Source organism: Aquarana catesbeiana, linkage group LG10 (genome assembly GCF_042186555.1).
Source record: "Aquarana catesbeiana isolate 2022-GZ linkage group LG10, ASM4218655v1, whole genome shotgun sequence".
NCBI classification, from domain to species: Eukaryota; Metazoa; Chordata; class Amphibia; order Anura; family Ranidae; genus Aquarana; species Aquarana catesbeiana.
In genome coordinates, this window is record NC_133333.1 from 28,854,731 (window position 1) to 28,880,627 (window position 25,897).

Here is a 25,897-nt window from a genome sequence, read left to right on the forward strand (position 1 = left end):
CACTCCTCCCAACCAGGCATACAGGGGGCAGCACAGGCCCCCTGCAGCATGAGGCCGGGTCACAATTGAGAGCCTTTCAACCCCTGTAGGTATGCCCCTGGTAAGCAGACTGGATTCTTCAAATGCTTTCGATCCACCAGCAAGGGCAGGAGCCTACCTGGCTTGATACAAAATGATGTAGATCTGTATAATACATAAGCGCAAACACTTCTACCATGCAGTGGACAATCACACAGTATATCTGCAAAGTGATATAATTAAATGTGAATATAATACAAAATATTTTAAAAAATCTAAATCATATAAAAAAGTCCATACAACTGTCAAAATAACGGTGTATAAATCAAAAATAAATCTTCAAAGTGATTCAATTCAGGAAAGTTTGTGGAAAGTCAACTCTCTATGTGAGTAGAGCCAGGAATAATACACTTTATATCCACTACCAGTGCGATTAAATAGAGCCATCTCCCCTATGGAAATGCACTCACCAAATTAAATTGCCTTCCACGCTCATGAAAAAGCAAATAAGCTTTTGCCTAGGTTCACATTGATGTGATTTGGCCTGCGATTCGACATGTCAAATCGGAAGCAAAATCGGCGGCTATTGCCGGCAATGGCACCGTCCAAATCGGTGCGACGCCGCACTGATTCCCAAAAGTAGTTTCTGTACTACTTTTGGTGACTTTGGGGTGCGATTTGTATAGACATCTGTGCAGGAACCCGCACAGATGTCTCTGAAATGGCCCCCAAAGCCAGAGTGAACCTAGGCTTTAGGTCAATATCCACCTGGCAGTACTCCACAATCAGCAGGTCTCATTGCATGTCTGTGAGAGAAAGAAAAAAGCCTCCAATAGTGCGTTAAACCCATAAAACTTTTATTAAAATTCAAGTAAAACCACTCACATTCAGTGGCGGCTGGTGAAAATGTTTTTTTTTGGGGGGGGGTGGGGCGCAAACCCCTCCAGGTCCTTCCCTGCAAAACAAACAGAGCCTCTATCGCTGTCACAGCTCCCCTGATACTCGGCCAGTGGCTTCCACATTTCAAATCTTCAGCCTCTTGATTAGCCGGGAAACTGGAAGTGACGCGTGGGGAATTTTGATTTGCCTAAGTCTAAAGTGGGCGGGTTCAGAGTGCAGTGCTCTGCACCCTGAGCACAATGTTAAACAAGCCAATTAGAGCCTCGGGCTCTAATCATGTGCTTGTTAAACATTGACGGACCTAATAGACTTCTATTTGTCCTGCGCCCCGCAGTGCACGGCACACACATAGAACAATTTATTTTTAAATAAATTGTAATATTACTAACATTTTTAACTTTAAGATGTTAAAAGACGTTAGTCATATTATTATTTATTTAAAAATAAATGGTTCTATAAATTGCCTTCCCATGGGGGGGGGCACCCCTGCGCCCCTTATGGACCCTCCACCACTGCTCACATATAAAATCATCTTGTACATTGCATGTAAATGGGTAAGTATCAGATAGGCAACAACTCATCCCTGTCTCACCACCGCCACGCTGGTTTCAACTGTCAGTGTGGTCACCTTCCACGCTCTCCCATGATCAACAACTGAACCGAGCTCTGCATAGCCACTTCCTGAAGCTTTTAGTCATTTTCGACTTCATCACTGAAGTCGGAAATTACGAAAAGCTTCGGGATGTGGCTAATGGCTATGTGGAGCTCGGTTTAGTTGTTGATCATAGGAGATTATGGAAGGTGACCACACTGACAGTTGAAACCAGCATGGAGGTGGTGATACAGGGATGATTTGTTTCCTATATGATACCTACCCATTTACGTACAAGATGATTTTAAATGTAAGTGGTTTAGCCCAGGTTCACACTGACTGCGGGAATGAAATTGTGCGAGTTGAAGCTGAACTCACACGATTTCATTCCCTCATGTTAGTCCACTTTGGGGGCGATTTCAGAGACATCTGTGCCAGTGGTGTAGCGTGGGTTGTCAGCGCCTGGGGCAAGGCAAGTCATTTGCGCCCCCTAAACTGCAGACTTTTAGCACTCCAAGTCCCTTCCCTTCCTACAATAGTACTGACCTACCTGATTTCTACACTGACCACTGCACTGACCAACCTATACTGACCACTACACTGACCAACCCGATTCCTATACTGACCACTACACTGACCAACCCGATTACTATACTGACCACTACACTGACCAACCCAATTCCTATACTGACCACTACACTGACCAACCCAATTCCTATACTGACCACTACACTACACTGTCTACTGACCACTATACTGTCCACCACACTGACCACTATACTACACTGTCCACTACATTGACCACTATACTGTCCACTACACTACACTGACCAGTAAATTGTCCACTAAACTACACTGACCACTTTACTGTCCACTACACTAACCACCACACTGACCACTATACTACACTGTCCACTACACTAACCACTACACTGACCACTAAACTACACTGACCACTATACTGTCCACTACACTAACCACCACACTGACCACTATACTACACTGTCCACTACACTAACCACTACACTGACCACTAAACTACACTGTCCACTACATTGACCACTATACTGTCCACTACACTACACTGACCACTATACTGTCCACTACCCTACACTGACCACTAAATTGTCCACTACACTACTGACCACTATACTATCGACTACACTGACCACTATACTGTCCACTACACTGACCACTATACTGTCCACTGCACTACACTACACTGACCACTATACTACACTGACCACTATACTATACTGTCCACTACACTACACTGACCACTATACTGTCCACTACACTGACCACTACACTACACTGACCATTATACTGTACACTACACTACACTGACCACTATACTACACTGATCACTATACTGTACACTACACTACATTGACCACTATACTACACTGAGCACTAAACTGTCCACTACACTACACTGACCACTATACTACACTGACCACTATACTGTCCACTACACTGACCACTATACTATACTGTCCACTACACTACACTGTCCACTACACTACACTGACCACTATACTACACTGACCACTATACTACACTGACCACTAAACTATCGACTGTATTATACTGTCCACTACAATGTCCACTACACTAAACTGTCCACTATACTACACTGTCCACTACACTGTCCTACCTACAGTATTCCTAGACTGACACTACATGGCGCTGCTCTTCTACACTCTCTCTCTCTCCGGCTGCTCCCTCTCCCCAGACCGCAAACCCCCCCCCAGGGCCAGCAACATTACTCACCGTCTGTTTTTTTGTCCTGCTTTGGTCCGGAGGAGAGGAGGAGGAGAAGACATCGGCGGATCACGATTTTCATTGCCTTTGTCCTCTGTGCTCTGGCCGCCACGTTCACTGTCCCGTATCCTGTGATTGGGCGTATGGGGGTCATGTGCGGAGGCGGGACTCCAGGAGTAATCGTGATTGTGGATAGGCCAGCCCCGCCACCGCACATGACCACCATACGCCCAATCGCAGCGCGAGGGACACAGGAAATTGAAATTAGGAGGAGGCAGCCAGTAGTGACGCACACTGGCATGGAATTTCGCCCCCCCTAAAAGTTGTGCCCGGGGCCACGGCTCCCTCCGCAGCCCCCACGCTATGCCACTGATCTGTGCGGGTTTCTGCACAGATGTCAGTGGAAGTCGCACCCCGAAATTGGCAAAAGTAGTACAGAAACTACTTTTGGGAATCAGTGCAGCGCTGTAAATGCATCAATGTGAAGCAGGGCTGACTTGGATTTTAATAAATGTTTTATGGGATTAACGCACTATTGGAGGCTTTTGGTTTTCTCTCACACACATGCGATGCGATGAGATCTGCTGATTGTGGAGTGATACAGTATATACAGTATCTCACAAAAGTGAGTACACCCCTCATATTTTTGTAAATATTTTATTCTATCTTTTCATGTGACAACACTGAAGAAATGACACTTTGCTACAATGTAAAGTAGTGAGTGTACAGCTTGTATAACAGTGTAAATTTGCTGTCCCCTCAAAATAACTCAACACACAGCCATTAATGTCTAAACCGATGGCAACAAAAGTGAGTACACCCCTAAGTGAAAATGTCCAAATTGGGTCCAATTGGCCATTTTCCCTCCCCGGTGTCATGTGACTGGTTAGTGTTACAAGGTCTCAGGTATAAATGAGGAGCAGGTGTGTTACTCTCTATACTACCTGATACCCATTCACATGGGAGGGGCGGGATCTGGGGGCCCCCTTGTTAAAGGGGGCTTCCAAATTCCAATAAATCCCCAGCCCGCATACCCCCACAACCAGGCCAGGGTTATGGGGAAGAGGCCCTTGTCCCCATCAACATGGGGACAAGATGCTTTGGGGGGACCCCAAAGCACCCTCCACATATTGAGGGCATTTTGCCTGGTATGGTTCAGGAAGGGGGGTGCTCGCTCGCCCCCTCCCCCTATCCTGTCCTCCAGGCTGTATGCACGGATAAGGGTCTGGTATGGATTTTGGGGGGTCCCACGCCAATTTTTTTTTCACATTTTGGCGTGGAGTTCCCCTTAATATCCATACCACCCACGCCGATTTTATCATTGATTTTTATCTATATTGTCATTTTAGATTACTTTTTTCCTTTAGAAATGTCATTTTGCTGCAGGCACTGTAAAACACATCAGACAGATGCTCCAATTTACAGGCAGACTAAGGGAACCCCCACAGGCATGATATTTAAAGGAATATTTAATTTTTATTGCTTCACTTTAAGCATTATTAAAATCACTGCTTCTGAAAAAAACCTTCGTGTTAAAAAACTTTTTTGCATTGATCCATGTCCCCTGGGGCAGTACCCAGGTCCCCATACACTTTTTATGGCAATAACTTGCATATAAGCCTTTAAAATGAGCACTTTTAATTTTTCATGTTCGTATCCATAGACTTTAATAGGGTTCGCATGTTCGCACCAATTTTTTGCCTGTTTGCGGAGTTCTGGTGCTAACCGAACCGGGTGGTGTTTGGCCCATCCCTAATTATTATTGGTACTTATAAAGCGGCTTCAATTTATGCAGCTGTTTTCATATTTATAATACATTCACATCAGTCACTGACCTCAAGGACTACCAGCAAGTCTTTTGAGTGTGGGAGGAAACCGTAAAACCCGGAGGAAACTCACACAAGCACAACATACAAACTCCAGGCAGCTAGTGCTGTGGGTGGGATTCAAATCAACTATCATATTGCTGCTAGGCATAGGTGCTAGTCACTTAGCCACTAAACTGCCACTTGTTTAATTGTCCAAGGAAAAAGGAAATGTATATATTTTGTCTATTGCCTAGACCAGTATTTCTCAATCTTGTTTCAATGAAGGCACCCTTTAAAATAATGCACCCCATTCTAGACTGTGGAAAACTAAACTAAACATAATGCAGCAACATCCACACATGAAGGACACCCAATGAAAGCAAATACAACTTTGTACGCTGATACTGGTTAATATTCAACATTTCTCTTCTCCCTCAGTTTCTCACCCTTACTCAGCTAAAGTGACCCCAGTGCTGACGAAGAGGGGGAAACAAGAATGCTGTGCAGGTGCCTGACTTCCTCCTTATCAACCAATGAAGTCCTTCATGAAGTCATTGGTTGTTAGGATGCCGGCGGTTAAAAGGTTCTAATGGTGCACAATAAAAACCAGTGGCTTTGTGGAACTAAAAGGCAGGCTTATATACAATTTGTGGGCAATTTTTAGGCATATAGAGTTGAACAAATAGACTGACCCTATAACTCTGAAAGGTCCCCCCCGATGGTACAACGCTTAGACAGTTGCTCCAACATAGAATCCAGCACACATTATTAGCTGGTCCACTTAGGATGATTTATAGTGGAATGTTCCCTTCGATTGGTGTCCTTACAAGCAATTTTCACCAATTGCTGATTCTTAAAAGTGTTTGTTAACCCCTCCAAAAAAAAAAAAAAATGATCCTGCTCCTTTAAGGCATATAATATGACACAGTGCTTGTCCTGTGTCATTTGGCCCCCTGTAAAACCTAAAACACCTGGCTTATCCTGCCAGTTTCTCCCCTCCCCTCTGTAAACTGACCATGGTGTATGATGGCTGCTGAGCCCTGACATTGTGGTCAGGTTACGTGCCTCCATCATCCACAGCCTGCTATCTGCTCTCCTCTCTGATCCTGTGTCCTCCCTCCCCTCTCTGCTCATGACAGTGCCACCCCCTCCCCCCTGCTGCTCTCATAACACTAACCTGTATACACCATCAGCACTGCCTCCTATTGCAGTGTCCCCCTCTGTGTATGATTTATAAAAATAAATGCTGCAAATGCCTCATTTCACAGCCGAGGTTGCCATCACATGACTAGCCAGCTCTCTCCTCCTCCACTCCAGACTGATATCAGCAGGGGAATCTCAGCGCCGCCTGTTGCATCTCTCAGAAGAGGGAAGGAGAAAGCTGGACAGTCATGTGATCGCAATCTCGGCTGTGAAATTAGGTATTTGCAGCATTTATTTTTTATAAATCACACACAGAGGGGGACACTGCAATAGGAGACAGTGCTGATGCTGTATACAGGTTAGTGTGGCTAACAACCACTTCAATTCAAATGTACATGTAGGTTTCCCACCTTCCCGGCAGACAGGGCAATGCTATGTGTGACACAGATGAGGCTTCACTACCGATCATTCTACATAAAGGAAGAAAATTTTCGAAAGAGGATGTTACAGGAACTTCCCTAGTGGTGATGTCAAACCCATCTGCATGTATAAATGTGACTCAACAGCAGAAGTGAGAACATTCATAGAAGGATCCAGAGAGGAACATCAGGAGTAGGAAAGTTCAAGTAAGTATCCAATACACATATATACAGTATATTTATGGTTTTGTTTAAAAAAAAGTTTGCTAAGAGATACTCAATAGAATAGTTATTAGTGGCACATGACTTAGTGGGGTTGATTTACTAAAACTGGAGAGTGCAAAATCTGGTGCAGTTGTGCATGGTAGCCAATCAGCTTCTAACTTCAGTTTGTTCAATTAAGCTTTGGCAAATAAAAGCCTGGAAGCTGATTGGTTACCAAGCACAGCTGCACCAGATTTTGCACTCTCCCGTTTTTAGAAAAGCAACCACAGTTTGTAAATCAGGCAAAGCAGTAAATAGATAGTTTGTGAGCATAGCCACCTCTATAGCAGCCCATGTGTTTGGGGCTCTTGACAGAGGACTTGTTTGTAGCGGGCAGGCTTAGCTTTTTAAAGTACATCTAAAGTCAAAGTGTTTTTAAGTTTTGTGGGGATGTGTTGAAAACCTTGTATTTATTGCTATCTGTGTCACTGCTGGGGAGATTCATCTTCTCAGCTTCTCCTAGTGACCATTGTCATTCGAACAGACAATGATGGGGAAAACCACATTTTTACAGTTACCGAAAGAAGAATAGACAATAAACATGTGCACACTGAAATATTTCGTTTCGGAATTTCATTTTCGTCCGAAAAATAAATTTATTTAGTTACTCCTGAAATTTGTTTTTATTTCTTTAGTTTCTTTAAAAAATGCATTTGTCCGAAAAAGCAGAAATAATTAAGGTCGAATCTGTCATTGAAGGCTTATGGTGTCTGTCGAATGTTCTAAGAAGATTCGACGGAGCAGCTAAACTGTTCGACGCCGCAATCGTACATTTCCGGTCGAATGTTCCGCCTACAAGCTATAGTAGAATTCTAATGTTGTATGACACTAGTAATAATTATATTTATTAATTATTATTACTAGTCAACCAACATTAGAATTCTTCTATAGCCTATGGGTGGAGCATTTGACCATAAATGTCTGCTTGTGGCGACTGCTTCGTCGAATCTTCAAGTCGAATCTTTTCTCTCTATGTCGAATAATCTTGGACTAATAGAGTTAGGTTAGGCACATTCGACCTTTTTTGCTATTATCTCTATAATGTCGAATCTTATCTCTCTATGTCAAATCTTTTCTCTCTATGTCGAATCTTTTCTCTCTATGTCGAATAATCTTGGACTAATAGAGTTAGGTTAGGCACATTCGACCTTTTTTGCTATTATCTCTATAATGTCGAATCTTATCTCTCTATGTCAAATCTTTTCTCTCTATGTCAAATCTTTTCTCTCTATGTAGAATAATCTTGGACTAATAGAGCTAAGGTTAGGCACATTCAACCACAGGTTCAATGGACACAGATCACTATTGTCAGCGTCATGTCGAATCTCGAAAACTAAAATAAAGCATGTGTTTATGTCGGATCTTTCGGTTTTTGGATTCTGCACCAAACGATAACGAAAATACCCGAAATTCGGATGAAAATGCATTGGGACGAAAACAAATGCACATGTCTAATAGACAAGACATAGGGGTTGATTTACTAAAACTGGAGAGTGCAATATCTGGTGCAGCGCTGCGTTAAAACCAATCATCTTCCAGGTTTTTTTTTGTTTTTTTTTTATCAAAGCTTAATTAAACCATCTGAAGGTAGAAACTGATTGGCTACCATGCACAGCTGCAATAGATTTTGCACTCGTATAAATCTACTAAAACAACACCTAATTTCAAGAGAACTAAAATGTATAAACTGTCCTTCTGTATCTTAATTTGATGTAATGATCAACATACAAACATGGGTTATGAGACATTTCTTAGTTTTGGTTTGTCAATACTCTCTAGGTCAGCATTGTGTGGTAGGATTTTGGAAACTGACACATTGCTCCACAAACCACAAAAAAAAAAATCCTCAACATCCTCTTTCCTAGTCTCCTAAAACCCCTCGTTTATAGATAGGTGGAAGCTTGACAATATCAATACTTAGCAAAACTTTTATGAAAGTCAAGTGAAACTTAAATTAATATACAAAAGAATAAATGTGATGACCAACAGAACTACATTACACAACAAAATGTCAGGCACCATTATAACACACATATGTAGGTAGACATTTCAGGTTGATTTACTAAAGTAGTAGAAGCTGTCCACTTAGAAGAATGAACATTGGTAAATAAGGTAAACCTACTGTATGTTCACTTTGATTTCCCAATTGTGATTGGGTGTTCAGTGTAAACTCAGATTATTCACCAACATTCTCTTTAACCTTTACTTCTTTACATAGTAAATAAATCCCATTGCTCTATACACTACATGGCCAAATGATTGTGGACACATGGCCATCACAACTTTATGAGCTTGTTGTACCTCTTGTTCCAAATAGGGATGGGCGAACGGTTCGGCCCGAGCATTAGTTCAGGCCGAACGTTGGTTGTTCGGATGTTCTGCGGGGCAAATTCAAAAGCCACCGGAACACCGTTAAAGTCTATGGGACACTTATGCCTCGTACACACGATTGGACATTCTGACAAAATCCATGTTTTTTTTCCGACGGATGTTGGCTCAAACTTGTCTTGCATACACAACGGTCACACAAAGTTGGTTGGAAATTCCGAATGTCAAGAGCGCGGTGACGTACAACATGTACAACGAACTGAGAAAAATGAAGTTCAATAGCCAGTGCTGCTCTTCTGCTTGATTCCGAGCATGCGTGCCACTTTGTGCGTCGGAATTGTGTACACACGATCGGAATTTCTGCGAACGGATTTTGTTTTCGGAAAATTTGAGAACCAGATCTCAAATTTTGCGCGACGGAAATTCTGATGGAAACTGTCCGATGGAGCCTACACACGGTCAGAATTTCCAACAAAAGGCTCCCATCGAACATTTTCCGTTGGAAAATCCGACTGTGTGTATGGGGCATAACATGAAAAATTAAAAGTGTTCATTTTAAAAGCTTATATGCAAGTGTTTGTCATAAAAAGTGTTTGGGGACCCAGGTCCTGCCCCAGGGGACATATATCAATGAAAATGTTTTTTTTTTAAAACTGCTGTTTTTTGGGTGCAGTGATTTTTTTAATGGTTAAAGTGAAACAATAAAGATGAAATATTCCTTTAAATATTGTGCCTGGGGGGTGCCTATAGTATGCCTCTAAAGTGGCACATTTTTCCCGTGTTTAGAACGGTACCACAGCAAAATGACATTTCTAAAGGAAAAAGTGGCATTTAAAACTGATCGCGGCTGTAATGAATTGTCGGGTCTCGGCAATATAGATCAAACTTATTGAAAAAAAGAGCATGGGGTCCCCCCAGTCCATTACCAGGCCCTTTGGGTCTGGTATGAATATTAAGGGGAACCCCGAACCAAAATTAAAAAAAAAATGTGTGGGGGTCCCCCTAAAATCCATACCAGGCCCTTCAGGTCTGATATGGAAATTAAGGGGAACCCTGCGCCAAATAAAATAAAATGGCGTAGGGGTCCCCCCAAAATCTGTACCAGACCCTTCAGGTCTGGTATGGATTTTAAGGGGAACCCTGAGCCAAAATTTAAAAAAAATGGTGTAGTTGTCCCCCCAAAATCCATACCAGACCCTTATCCGAGCACGCAACCTGGCAGGCCGCAGAAAAAGAGGGGGGATGAGAGCGCGCCCCCCCTCCTGAACCGTACCAGGCCACATGCCCTCAACATGGGGAGGGTGCTTTGGGGTAGCCCCCCAAAGCACCTAGTCCCCATGTTTATGGTGACAAGGGCCTCATCCCCACAACCCTTGCCCGGTGGTTGTGGGGGTCTGCGGGCGGGGGGATTATTGAAATCTGGAAGCCCCCTTTAACAAGGGGACCCCCAGATTCTGGCCTCCCCCCTGTGTGAAATGGTAACAGGGTACAAGTACCCCAACCATTTCACAAAAGAAGTATCAAAATGTTAAAAAGGACAAGAGACAGCTTGGGGACAAGTCCTTTATTAAAAAATACAGAAATAAAAATGTCCCACGATGTCCATTCATCTTCTTCTACCTCACCGCGACGGACAGAAAAAGAAAAAAAAACTCTGCAACCGATCCTCCTCTTTGGGAGGCTCCCGCAGTGTGACGCTCCTTCGCTGATGACAGTTCTTTTATAACTGAGGGCAGGGCCACCCAGTGACATACCTGGGTGACCCCGCCCCCTCTGACACCATGGGGACTTCCCTGTGGCTTCCCCGTGGCGTCAGAGGGGGGCAGGGTCACCCGATTACATCACCGGGTGGCCTCGCCTTCTCTGACGCCACGGGGACTTCCCTGTGGTGTCAGAGGGGGGCGGGGTCACCCAGTTACGTCATCAAGTTTAATAAGAACTGTCAAAGGCGATGAAGCGTCACATGGCACTAGCATCCCATAGGAGGATCGATTGCGGATTTTTTTTCTTTTTCGGTCCATTGCGGCGTGAAGAAGATGAATGGACATCGTGGGACATTTTTATTTTTTAATAAAGGACTTGTCCCCAAGCTGCTTCTTGTCATTTTTAACATTTTGATACTTTTTTTGGGAAATGGTAGGGGTACATTTTACCCCGTTACCATTTTACACATGGGGAGGCCAGGATCTGAAGGTCCCCTTGTTAAAGGGGGCTTCCAGATTCTGATAAGCCTCCCCGCCCGCAGACCCCCACAACCACCGGGCAAGGGTTGTGGGGATGAGGCCCTTGGCGCTCTCTTGTCCCCCCCTCTTTTCCTGCAGCCTGCTAGGTTGCGTGCTTGGATTAGGGTCTGGAATGGAATTGGGGGGACCCCTACACCATTTTTTAAAAAATTTGTCACAGGGTTTCCCCTTAATTTCCTCATCAGACCCGAAGGGCCTGGTATGGATTTTAGGGGGACCCCCACGCAATTTTTAAAAAAATTTTGGTTCGGGGTTCCCCTTAATATTCATACCAGACCCAAAGGGCCTGGTAATGGACTGCTCTTTTTTTCAATGAGTTATATCTATATTGCCGAGAACCGACAATTCATTACAGCCGCGATCAGTTTTAAATGCCAATTTTTCCTTTAGAAATGTAATTGTGCTGTGGTACTGTTCTATTTATTTTCAATTATTTTTATTAAGATATTTTTCACATAAAAAACATTCCATATCATTGCATTTAAAAAAACCTTATATATTGACATGCTTAAAATTACATATATATAAAACAATACACAACACACATAGAAACCACAATCGACATAGCACATGGATCAATCTCGTATTACTTTCCAAAAATGTTACAGGTATTCCAAGAATGTTACAGATCTTCCCCGTCTCCTCCCTCTCCCCAAAAAAACCCTTCCAAATTTTATAGTGTAGTATACCCCTTTACCATTTTCTCTTTATTTTAGTGACCCCCTCTCTCTTATTTCTTATTCCTAGTTATAATTATCCTTAATCCCATATTGTGTCCCAATTCTATATATATATATATATATATATATATATATATATATATATATATATATATGTTACTATATCTTTCACAAACCTATTATGTTTGTCTTGAAGAGGAGGGAGTCGCAACTCTCTACCAGCATTATATTTCTCCTTGGTATTAAAAAAAAAAATCTAAATTTTTCACGGCCCCCCCCCCTTTTCACGGCCCCCTACTGTACACGTGTGTGATGAATAAAATCTTACATCTATTTCGTTCTGTTGAATTCTCAAAGTGATTCCATTTTAATATACGTAAAAAAAAAGGGGAAGGCGGAAAAAGAAAGGGGGGGGGGAGGCGGGGAAAAACAAAACTTCTAATTACCACCAATATAATTCACATAAACCCGAGTTTGTCTAAATTCCAACCAACTTTTCCAGGTATTAGCTTGTTTTATTTCTGAATCATTTTGCATATGTACAGGGCTTTTTTTCTCAAACAATAGGTGCTGGAATTTAACCACGGCCCCACAAAACTCGTCCCCCTACACACACCCTCCAAATCACATCAAATAGTGGGTGTGTTCAGTCAATATTCACAAAAACAGTAGGAGGGTCTTAAAAGGGCATTAAGTACCAGGATTGCATTACATACAAAGTGCAGAGCTGTCACTTGTAAACACAGAAACCAGACTTCTGTGTTTACAAGTGATTGTGGTGAGCAGGCAATAAAGGGTCTGAGCCAAAGGTGGTGGAACTAAGTTCCACCAAGTTCCCTCTGAAAAAAAGCCCTGCATATGTATTACTTCCTCTATACACCTAATTTTATCTATCTCCCTAAGCCAGTCCTTTTGCGTCGGGGTATTTTTTAACTTGGTGGTACTGTTCTAAACACGGGAAAAATGCACCACTTTACAGACATACTATAGACACCCCCCAGGCATGATATTTAAAGGAATATTTAATTTTTATTGTTTCACTTTAAGCATTAAAAAAATCACTGCTCCCGAAAAAACGCCCGTTTAAAAAAAATTTTTTTGCATTGATACATGTCCCCTGGGGCAGGATCCAGGTCTCCAAACACTTTTTATGACAATAACTTGCATATAAGCCTGTAGCCTCCCTGGCGGTATTCCCGAGTGTGGCTCGGGGTTAAAATTCAGTACCATTAGCGGTAACCCCGAGCCACACTCGGGATCGCATTGCAGGATCCTGGGGCGGCGTTACTTACCTTGTCCCCGGGATCCTGCGATGTCCCCCGCAGTGTCCGAGGGCTCCGTCCTCCTCCGAAGCCTCTCCGTGCCAGGCTCCGTTCCCTGCAAGCGTCGCGACGCACGGGGGCGGAGCCTGGCGGCAAATTCAAAAAACTGTCAAAATCATAACACATACAGTACTGTAATCTTACAGATTACAGTACTGTATGAAATGATTTCACATCCCTTTTGTCCCCAGTTCTCTGGCCCATGCCCTGCATGCAGTTTTACATGATATACACTGTTCTTTCTGCCTGGAAACTGGAGATTGTCCATAGCAACCAAAAAGTGTCCCTTTACGTCAAAAGTGGCTTTAGACCAGCTAGAAAACAGCGATAGTAAATTAGAACACTTGCAGAATTGAGCGATAGTGAATTGTGGGGAAATTTATTTTATTACTATTTTTTTAAATTTTTTTAAATTATTTATTTTTATTTATTATATTATAATTTATGTTTTTGTGTTTCAAACTTTATCATACCCGGGATATCTACTAGACTCTGGTTTGGACAGATTTAAGTGTGTTATTGTTAAGATTTACAGACCTACAATATAAAACGCCAAATTTCCATGCAAAATAATGGTACCGCTTTCAGCACCTAAAATCCGAAATAATCATACCGCCAGGGAGGTTAAAATGATCACTTTTGATTAGTCATGTTCGTATCCCATAGACTTTAACGGTGTTCGCGTGTTCTGCCGAATTTTTTGCCTGTTCGGTATGTTCTGGTGCGAACCGAACCGGGGGGTGTTCGGCTCCTCCCTAGTTCCAAAACCATAGTTATTATTATAAAGATACCCCCCATTTGCAGCTGTAACAGTTTCCTCTTTTCTATCTGAAATAAGGATTGGTTTATATCAGGGGGTCTCCAAACTTTCTAAACAAAGGGCCAGATTATTGTTCTTCAGACATTTGGGGGCTGGACTGTGATCCCGCGGGAGTAGCAAACGCCCCAGTGCCAGTGGCAATAAACAATGCCTCTGACTTTGTGCTCAGTGGGATTAACAAAAATAAAGACATAGCACCTCTGGTCAGTAGGAGTGGAAATGTGCCCTGTCATTGGAGGAATAGTGCCCAATCGTTGGTGTCCTTGGGAGGAACGGTGTCCCGAGGGCTGGAAAAAAGGCAAGCAAAGGGCTGCATTTGGTTTGGAGAACACTGGTTTATACCCATGACAGTTTTTTTCCATCTGTGCCCCAAATTTATCTTCATTTCTTGTCCTGTGGTCACCACTTCAAGTGAAAACAATGAGAGGGAAAATTGCCTTGTAGGCAGTCATCATTGGAAGAAGTGTCTCCACTGGAAGATTTCATCTTTATTCCTTTTTTTGGTGACTCAAAATTTTGGATTCTCGGGCACATTCAGGCGTGCAACATGGTCACCAGAGAAGGGGAAAATTGCCAGTGGAGACACAGACAGCAATGAGAACCTTATATATTCTAAGCCTTCCCTACTCTAAAACTACAAAAAGTTTTGGCTTTAAACACATTTTAGGATATGTTTTTGAAAAGTTTGCAGTCATTGCCCTATTTTCCAAGTGGACCGTAGAATATATTTTTGTTTTTATTCTTGTACATGACCAATAATAAGACTGAATTTTGAGCTTCCCCACTTCTTTTTACAGAATTTTTCCACTTCCAATCTGTCTTGGGAAAATGAAGAATTTTACAATGGTGTATCCAGTTTCTAATGTTACTCTTAAAGAAGAGACCACAATCCCCTGGACTTACAATGAATCTACCCCTTATGTCTATTCAGAAGAGGAAGAAAGACTGGAACGTATAGCATTCCATCTTCGTGAGTTCTCCCTGGTGGTTTATTCTTTGGCTTTCCTACTAGGGACCACCGGAAATGGTCTGGTCATATATTTCACCGCCTTTGTAATGAAACGGACTGTAAATGTCGTGTGGTTCCTTAATTTAGCCATAGCTGATTTTATCTTCACGTTTTTTCTACCGTTGAGCATTACCCATGCCTCTCTTAACTATCACTGGCCTTTTGGAAAATTAATGTGCAAGCTGAACAGCACTATTCTATTCATCAATCTGTACGCCAGCATCTTCCTACTCACCGTGATCAGCATTGATCGATTCATCTCTGTTGTGTTTCCTGTTTGGTGTCAGAATCACCGAACTCCGAAGTTGGCCTCTGTTGTAGCCGTGGTAGTATGGATCCTAGCATTAATTTTCAGTTTACCTTATTCCATATTCCGAGATATAAACGATGCAGAAGAAGATTATGTTTCGTGCTATAACAACTTTCATGATGATGAAAAAGTTGCAATTCAAAGGCACAAGGCTACAGTATTTGTTCGATTTATCGTCAGCTTTTTTATTCCTTTCACCATAATCATCTCATGTTATTCAGTAATTCTTTTGCGTATCCAAAGAAATCACATGACCACATCGAACAAGCCTTTCAAAGTTGTCCTAGCTGTTATCATCTCCTTCTTTGTCTGCTGGTTTCCCTACCATGTCTTCTCCTTTTTGGAGTTGTCTGCAAATTATGGTGATGAAAATGAGCATCTTTCTTACATAACTTTTGTTGGAATACCTATTACCTCCAGTTTGGCCTTTATAAACAGTTGTATTAACCCTATTCTCTATGTCTTTATGGGTCGAGATTTCAAACAGAAATTCCAGAGCTCCCTCCGGTCGATATTTGAGAGAGCTTTCTCAGAGGAATCTGCCCAAATGGACTCCAAGAGCAAAACCAAATCAACATCAGATTCCCAGCTGGTGTGAGACGGGACTATATTTATGGAACAATACATACTATGGAGACCTTTTGGCTTTAAGTTGTTTTTCAGGATATGTTCATGCTATAATATTTTTCCTAAGGCTTTATCATCTCCAGCAGAGAATTGTATGACATTTGTCAAATATTAAAACTGCCAATTGCTGAAGAAGGTCATATCTTGCCTTGGAATTCCACAACTAACAGTTACTACCATACCATTGTAATTAAAAACAGCTAACAAATAACTGAGATTACAAGGACCAATAAAAACTTTTATGCATGCTGTTGGACAATTTCTATGTAAAACCTCGTACACACGATCGGATTTTCTGACGGGAAATGTGTGATGACAGGCTGTAGGCAGAAAATCCGACCGTTTGTACGCTCTATCACACAATTGTTGTCGGATTTTCCGTGGACAAATGTTGGATGGCAGGCTTTAAAATTTTCCCTGGACAAATGTGTGTTGTCCGATTTTCCGAGCGTGTATACACAAGTCCGTCGGACAAAAGTCCAAAGTACAAACACGCATGCTCGGAAGCAAGGACGAGCCAGAAGCGGTCGGTCTTGTAAACTAGCGTTCGTAATAGAGAATTAACATTCGTGTCGTGGAAAATTATGAAATCTCAAAATGCAGCGCACAATTCTCTTCTTCTTTAATGGTATAATAATGAAGCTGCTTTGCTAGCGATACTGATGCAGTTATGGCAAACACATTTTTACACCTTTTTTTTTTTCTAGTGATATCAAGAATAATATTATTATGCTTGTTTTTTTTTTTTTGGTGCAAGTTACCACAACAATTATTCCCTAGTTTTTAAGTTCAAAGATACAACTATGTTGGTGTCCCTTGTTAATTTTCCATTGTATGTTATTAAATGTAACGGCCTACTCCCAAACTGTCATTTGAAGTAAAACACATAGCAAAGTATTATTCTACACATTTTTTTATTGTGCATTAAAAAAAGAAAACAAATAAAATTAGACATGCTATTTGCCAATAGAACTTAACCAAAAAGTGCATTCTATGCATCCACAAATATAAAAAATATATCAAATCAAATCATTATTATTCAACCAAAAAATTAAAAAAAAAGCCTCATGCATGTGTCCTGCTTCTTAATATAGGGGGTCAACAATACTAAGAGTCAGTGAAAGCAGGGGTCTGTCATCTGGAGATAATTCTGAAAAACATCTGTAGTATTCTCCTGGAGCTCCCGCAGCAAAGGCATATGACATAATTGGTCACAATTAATAAAGCAACCAATTTTTGGTCCAAGAACTCCTCTTCCTCCTGTTCCTGGACTGGATTTGGGTCAAAGCAATAACTTCAAGGCCAATAATAAATAACACGTTATCTCCTCCGATTCCGCAAAATGGCTGGTTGATGAATGGGCGTTCTGAAATGAACTGAAAAACACGAAAAGAAAAGCGCAAAACGAAAAGCGCGAATTAACACTCACCAAACTTCTACTAACATGAAATTAGCAGAAGGAGCCCAAAGGGTGGCGTTAAAGAGCTGAAAAACCATATAGTACGTCACTATGTTCGTGTTTGTTGGCCGACAATTCCTTGCTGTTTGTATGCAAGACAAGTTCCTGGCCAACGCCCTTTGGACAAAAGTCCGAGGTTTTGTCTGCGGAAAATCTGATGGTGTGTACGAGGCTTTAGAGGTCTTGTCCCTACCCAACCTCTCTGTCACTCTGCTCTCACCACCTCCCTGCATGTTCCTTGTTAGCAGAGCGGATCAGCTCCTTGTGTTGCATCTCCAATTTCAAGTCTGATTTCTGCTATAGAATGGATTTCAAGGGGCTGATGCCAAGTCAAGTTTCGGTGCTTGAGTTAAAAAAAAAAAAGTAACAATGTATTAATAAATACAGAACTGCATTAATTTGTGTATTTTATGTCTAGCCGGGAGTCAGCTCTAAAATAAAAAAAGTTATTACAGATATATTTAATAAACTAAAGTTCCTTCTTTTCAGTTTGAATTACTGTAAAATATACTACAATCTGCATTAAATATCCACCTAACCAGTACATAGACAAATACAGAGGATGCCATTGGTGACCTCCTTCTGAAAAGGCTAGTAATCTGTTCTTTGCATGCCATTAGCCCTCTCCTCCTCTGGGAGAGCGTAATTACTCTCTGTGCTGGTCCAGCTCCTCTGTCCCTCCCCTCTCCTCCGTACCTAACCTTTTATGTGGTAGTCAGGAGAGAAGTGAATGAGGAGACTATAGAGGGTTAGTTGAGTGACAGCTCTGAGACTGCTGGGACTGCTAACATCACATTCAAGATGGCGACATCTAGCAGGAATATCAGGGTTTTTGGAAGACTACGCAAGGGGGGATTTTTACAGGTAAATAAAATGCATAAAACATGTTAAATGCACATATAATCTTATGAAAAGATCTTGTTGAAAGGTATGGTCTGGCGACAGAGACTCTTTAAAGGTCGAGAAGAACGACTTTCCATTTTTACCCAATTATCCAATACAAGCATTGTCTTGTAAGAGCTTTTTTATGCTTCCATATTTGGTGTATATTTGTGATGCATATCTGTATATAATACTACTACTACTACTTCTTCTACTTCTACAGTAGCTGTGAAGCTTTTTTGGAGTATTCCTGCATCCATAACTTCATGTTAGATGGAGTCTCTCTTGGTTTGTACAGGGACTGATCAGCTATAGAGGCGATGTCTCAGGTCAGCCAAATGAGACAAGGAAAAGTCCTTTATCCTCATTGCATAATATATGGTTTATAATTATTATTGCATATTCTTGCCATCATCTTTGTATGGTAAAGCCTAACCAATCTTCTTTTTTAGGTTTGGATGAAGAAAGAGTTTGGATGCAACAATAATTATAAACCATTCATTATACAATGGGGATAAATGGCTTTTCCTTGTCTCATTTGGGTGACCTGAGAGATCGCCGCTATAGCTGATCAGTCCCTGTTCAAACCAAGAGAGACTCTGTCTTATGCCGTGAACACACGGGCGGACTTTTCGGCATCAAAGGTCCGATGGTCTTTCCGACGGACTTTTGATGGATTTCCGACGGACTTTCGAACGAACGGACTTGCCTACACACGATCACACCAAAGTCCGACGGATTCATACGTGATGACGTGCGAAAGGACTAAAATAAGGAAGTTGATAGCCAGTAGCCAATAGCTGGCCTAGCGTCGGTTTTCGTCTGTCGGACTAGCATACAGACGAGCGGATTTTTCGACCGGACATGAAACATGTTCCAAATCTAAAATCCGTCCGATTTTCGACCGAAAAAGTCCACTGCAGGTCCGATGAAGCCCACACACGGTCGGATTGTCCGTCGGACCAGTCCGGTCGAAAAGTCTGCCCGTGTGTACACGGCATAACAAGAAGTTATGGTTATAGGAATACTCCAACAAAGCTGCACATTGCTGTTTCTTTTCAATCAACTTTATTGTTCTTGACACATAATGCTTCCACCGTATGCCGTGCCTCCTTTAAAGTGGTTGTAAAGCCTAAACATTTTTTTACCTTAATGAATTCCTTGCATTAAGGTAAAAAATGTTTAGGTGTCAGCATCCCCCTCATCACCCCCCCCCCTTTACTTACCTGAGCCCTCATTATATCTAGTGCTGTGCAGGTCTGCAGCTCTTCTTTCACTTCCATGTCTCGCTGGCTTTGCTGGGGCACCGGGAGCCATTGGCTCCCAGTGCTGCCAATCAAAGCCAGTGACCGGGGAGGGGGGGGGATGTGCAGAGTTGGGTGTGAGCACGCACAAGTGCCCCGAAGGAAAACGGCTTCCCATGGGGGCACTGGACAGAGGGGTGGGACCAGGAGCACCGGCGGGGGACCCAAAAACAGGAGGTTCGTGGCTGCTCTGTGCAGTTCCATTGCACAGAGTAGGTAAGTATAGACATATTTACTGTTAAAAAAAAGAAAAAGTACCTTTACAATCACTTTAAGGCGCTTCACTGTGATTAAGGGCTTAGTAATAGAGGCAGGAAGCTAAGGCTGATAGAAAACTAGCCAGGAGGCTAATAGGGAACTGGGTTGCTGTGGCTTTCTGAACCTATTTTCCAGCTTTCCTCAACTACCAGGTTTTAGCATTCAATGACCAACTTTAGAGCTGATATGTTAGTAATTTTGGGGTGTTTGGTTTTCTCCTCCCCCTACATTCTTATTTAATTTATTGGAGTAATTTAGAATATTTTTTATAGATATGCATTCTGTACTTCCTTCTGAAGAAGTGGAACCTCATCTACGAAACGCGTAAAGCTTTGAAATGCAGTTTTTTATTCAATCATGCGTTTATATTATACCCTTTTCTTTGATTTTATGTATTATGTGCAATACTGGAATTTTCACATGTGTCTATTATATGCCCATCAGCTCGTCATATCTGCCATGTACCATGTCCCATGTGTATTTATATGAATAAACTTTCTCATTATTGTGCAATTTATTTATTCTTTCTTTTTTTTTATTCTTTTTTTAGAAGGTTTTCATCCAAAAATGACAGTGTTATCATAAATGGTATGCAAAACATCTGAAATGGCATAACATTAGTGCAATACATACAGCGTAACATGTGTATGACAATACCAGTGGCGGCTGGTGGGGTCTTTTTTTTGGCGGTGGTGGGCGGCAAACAAACCCCCCCGGGCCGGCACTAGCACAACTAAAAGCTCCCCCCCAAAATGGCACGGCGCTAACGCCCCCCTCCACCACCCGTGTCCTTACAGTGGATGCGGGCGGTGAGAGCAGTGGTTGGAGCTGCTGTAGCCATCTTCCAGTGTGGCGGGCTCTGATGTCCTTTCCTGGAGTCCTCTCTGCGGTGCGTCTCCTCTCTGCTCCTTCCGACGCTAGGCGTCCAATAGGACCACCTGACATTTTGGCCAATCGGGAAACGGGTTCCATACCTGCTTCCTGATTGGCCAGGAGGAGGATCAGTGTTGCAACAGCAACAATCATGGCTCATGGCCAGGGCCATCTTAAAAGCATTATAGGTCCCCGGGCAATACAGTGCACTGGGGCCCTGTCTACATAATCACGCACGAGAATAAAATGCAAATGATCAAAAAGGCTATATTTATTGGTACTTCCAACAAAATCAGTGTTTAAAAATTAACACAACGTTTGGACAATATAACACGAGTTTGATGGGCACAGTGGCAGCATTTGATGGGCACAGTGGCAGCGTTTAATGGGCACAGTGGCAGTTTTTGATGGGCACAGTGGCAGCTTTGATGGGCACAGTGGCTGCATTTGATGGGCACAGTGGCAGTTTTTGATGGGCACAGTGGCAGCTTTGATGGGCACAGTGGCTGCGTTTAATGGGCACAGTGGCAGCTTTTGATGGGCACAGTGGCAGCTTTGATGGGCACAGTGGCTGCGTTTGATGGGCACAGTGGCAGCTTTGATGGGCACAGTGGCTGTGTTTGATGGGCACAGTGGCAGCTTTTGAGGGGCACAGACAGTGGCTGTGTGTGATGCACAACTTGAACGTACTTAAGTAGACAGTGTTAGACTTACTTGAGGCCGCCGGTCTCGTGCAGTACAGTGTGTCCCTCACAGCAGCAAGGAAGCACCAGCTATCAAGGGCCGTCTTTCCACTCCGCTCCCTCTCCACGCTGTCTGAAGAACATGGCAGAGGTGGGCGGAGCTTGTTCACTAGCAGCTGGGGCAGCTGCGGTGTGCTATGAATGCTGGGGCAGCCGCGGCCTCTGACTGACGTCACTGGTTGCTAGCTAGACGCCGTGCGGCCGGGGATTCTAGCAAGTGAGCAACCAGTGCAGTCAGTCAACTTAAGATTGCAGCACTGAGGATCGGCCCAGCAAGCCCAGTGGAAAAAACTGCCCTGCTCATGGCTCAGGGGGACTAAGTCCACGCCCCACACTATATAAGGCTGCTTATATATATATATATATATATATATATACACACTGCACTGCATTCAGTGTAGCCTATATATATTCAGAGTAGACTCTATAGTCAGTTAATGCAGGCAGTGTAGTTTATATAACAGTGTATTGAAGTGGTTATGGGGAACCCTGCGCCAAAAGGTAAAAAAAAATGGTGGGGGTCTGCGGGAGGGGGGCTTATCGGAATCTGGAAGCCCCCTTTAATAAGGGGCCCCCCAGATCCCACCCTCCCCTATGTGAATGGGTAGGGGTACATTGTACCCCTACCCATTCACCAAAAAAAGTGTAAAAAAAAGTAAAAGCCACAAAAGACAGTTTTTGATAATTCCTTTATTAAAAAAAAAAGAAAAGTGTCCTGCAATGTCCATCCATCTGCAATCACGGCGCCAAAGGTCCACCGGTGACATAAATGGATGACCACGCCCCCCTCTGATGTTACATGACATCATCAGTTTACGCCACCGAGTGGTCCTGCCCTTGGCTATATAACAGCTGTCACTGCGAAAAGGCTGCAGTCGGGTGGGAGGCCTCCCATGGAGGCGGAGTTTTCCCTTTTTTTTTTTTTCTTTTTATCGGGACCGTCGGTGCCGTGATTTTTATTTATTTCTTTAAATAAGGGAATTGTCAAAAACTGTCTGCTGTCATTTTTACTTTTTGACACTTTTTTGGTGAATGGGTATGGGGTACAATGTACCCCATACTGATTCACATGGGGGGGCGGGATCTTGGGCCCCTGTGTTAAAGGGGGCTTCCAGATTCTGATAAGCCCCCTGCCTGCTGACCCCCACAACCCTTGTCCGGTGGTTGAGGCCCTTGTCCCCGTCAACATGGGGACAAGGTGCTTTGGGGTGGGGGTGCCAGGCCACACTTAAGGGCATGTGGCCTGGTACAGTTCAGGAAGGGGGGGCGCTCTCATTCCCCCTTTTACTGCGGCCTGCCAGGTTACATGCTCAGATAGGGGTATGGTATGGATATTGGGGGGACTCCCACGCCATTTTTTAAAAATTTGCAAATATTGTGTGCGTGCACCGATATTTCAAATTTAGCTGCCTCGGAGGGGACAGGGAGGGGGGCGGGACGAGCGCACTCAGATTATATACTGTGAGAATCTCCTATTTACTTGGCGGCCTCTGTAATAGGAAGTCCCGTCTCCTGGGCCGCCATTGGACCTCTGTCTATGATAGGAGATTCTCACTGTATGTAATCTGTCGGCGCTCATCCCGCCCCCCTCCCTGTCTCCTCTAGGCTGCAAATGGGCATTGATCGGGCTGCACTGATGGCAATGGTGAGGCTGCTGCATTGATGGCAATGGTGAGGCTGCTGCATTTATGGTAAAGGGGAGGCTGCTGCGTTGATGGCAATGGCGAGGCTGCCTTGATGTGGACTGATGAGGCTGCATTGATGGCACTTGTGAGGCTGCAGATGGGCATTGATCAGGCTGCATTGATGGCAATGGTGAGGCTGCAGATGAGCACTGACTCTCATTTTGCTTCAAAGTTCCTTATTTAAAATTTAAGTTTTTTTTCCCCTGAAACTTCCCTCTTAAAATGAATGTGCGTGTTATACGCCTGTGCGTGTTATACACCAATAAATATGGTATATAAGTTAGTTTAAAAGGGAAAAATAACCGAGTTATCTCTATTCAGATGAACACAAAACAAACAAAAATCAAATGGATCAATATATGTTATACAATTGGTCTTTAACTTTATCTTTTGCATTTACTATCATTCCTCTTATACACTGTATCCCCCTTCTGGTTAAAGTTTAAATGACATAAAGATACATTTACCAAGTCACTCAAACCTCATGAATACCATATATATATACCTATCTTAGGGAATTTAACTTACATTTATATAACCCTGTAAATAATTAATACAACTTTTAATTGCAAATAACAATACCCCTCTCAGCAATGCACTAAAGGTATATTAGTACCAGTCTTGAGGTAACCCATTCCCAAGCACATTTATACATACATATATCCTTACCCTACATATATTGACTTTAGCTTGCTGCTCCATAGTGCTAGATTTAGAGAAAACAGCGGATTTTATTAGACCTCGAGCCCACTCAGAGGGTGAATTTCTTTGAATCCCCTCTGAGCACACCGGATTTTTTTTTCTTCTTGTTAATACTCAGCAACAATCACTCTCTTTCTGCTCACTCCTCTTCAGGGGTGGAAGACACAAGAATGGAAAAATCACTACAACAACTAGGGTAGACTAGCAGGTCTAAAGCCGCGTACACACGAGCGGAATGTCCGACAGAAAAAGTCAGACGGAAGCTTTTCATCGTCTATTCCGATCGTGTGTATGCCTCATCGGACTTCTCTTTTAGAAAATTCTGATGGACCTAGAAATGGAACATGTTCTAAATATTTCCGACAGAACCAATTCCTATCGGGAAAACTGATCGTCTGTATGCTGTTCAGACGGACCAAAAACAACGCATGCTGTGAAACAAGTATGAGACGGAAGCTATTGGCTATTGAACTCCCTTTTTCTAGACCCGTCATAAGTGTTGTACATCACCGCGTTCTGAACGGTCGGACTTTGGTCGGACTTTGGGTTGACCGTGTGTAGGCAAGACCGCTTGAATGGAATTCGGTCGGAGTACTGTCGGAGAAACCTTTGGAGTTTATTCCGATGGCAAAACCGGTCGTGTGTACGCAGCATAAATCTACCTCCGGTACACTTAATTCCCCTTTTTTTGTGTTCCTCCTCCTTTTTCCCTTTTCACAAAATCACCCTGAACCCTCCCTTAGTCAATACCTAACTAATTTGCAACACTATCTCATTCCCTATAAATTCTCTCACCTTAGGCATATTCTCTAACACTATTATGCCCCGTACACACAATCGGACTTTCCAACATCAAAACTGTGGATTTTTGTTCGAAGGATGTTGGCTCCAGCTTGTCTTGCATACACACGGCCACACAAATGTTGGCCAACAATTCCGAACGTAGTGACGTAAAAGACGTACGTGATATCTCCATTCCGAACGTGGTCCTCCCTATACAGAAGTGGAGGCCTTCCACTGTATAGCTGTCTACCTATAGAAGTCTTGGAGTCTGCCAATTATCATTGCATCTACTTAACCACCTCAATACAGGGCACGTACACCCCCTTCCTGCCCAAGCCATTTTTCAGTTTTCAGCGCTGTCGCACTTTGAATGACAATTGCGCGGTCGTGTTACACTGCACCTTAATTAAATTTTTATCATTTTTTTCCCACAAATAGAGCTTTCTTTTGGTGGTATTTGATCACCTCTGCGGTTTTTATTTCTTGTGCTATAAACAAAAGAAGAGGGACAATTTTGAAAAAACACAATATTTTTTACTTTTTGCTATAATAAATATCCAATTTTTTTTTTTTTTTTTAACAAATTTTTTCCTCAGTTTAGGCCGATACGTATTCTTCTACATATTTTTGGTAAAAAAAAATTGCGATAAGCGTATATTGATTGGTTTGCGCAAAAGTTATAGCGTCTACAAAATACGGGATAGATTTATAGCATTTTTATTATTTATTTATTTTTTACTAGTAATGGCGGCGATCTGCAATTTTTATTGTGACTGCGATATTGCGGCGGACACATCGGACACTTTTGACACATTTTTGGGACCATTCACATTTATACAGCGATCAATGCTATAAAATTGCATTGATTACTGTGTAAATGTGACTGGCAGGGAAGGGGTTAACACTAGGGGGCGCTCGAGGGGTTAATGTATTACCTAAGGAGGTGATTCTAACTGTGGGG

General features: G+C 42.7%; 1 protein-coding gene across 1 annotated transcript; it reads left to right on the forward strand.

The window, feature by feature from the left end:
• The first annotated feature begins 6,752 nt into the window (after nt 1-6,752).
• LOC141110506 (chemerin-like receptor 1) lies at nt 6,753-20,667 on the forward strand. The gene is made up of 2 exons (XM_073601888.1): nt 6,753-6,851; nt 15,099-20,667. Exon 2 carries the CDS (start codon nt 15,130-15,132, stop codon nt 16,216-16,218), a length of 1,089 nt encoding a protein of 362 aa, XP_073457989.1. The 5' UTR covers nt 6,753-6,851; nt 15,099-15,129; the 3' UTR covers nt 16,219-20,667.
• The last annotated feature ends 5,230 nt before the right edge of the window (nt 20,668-25,897 follow it).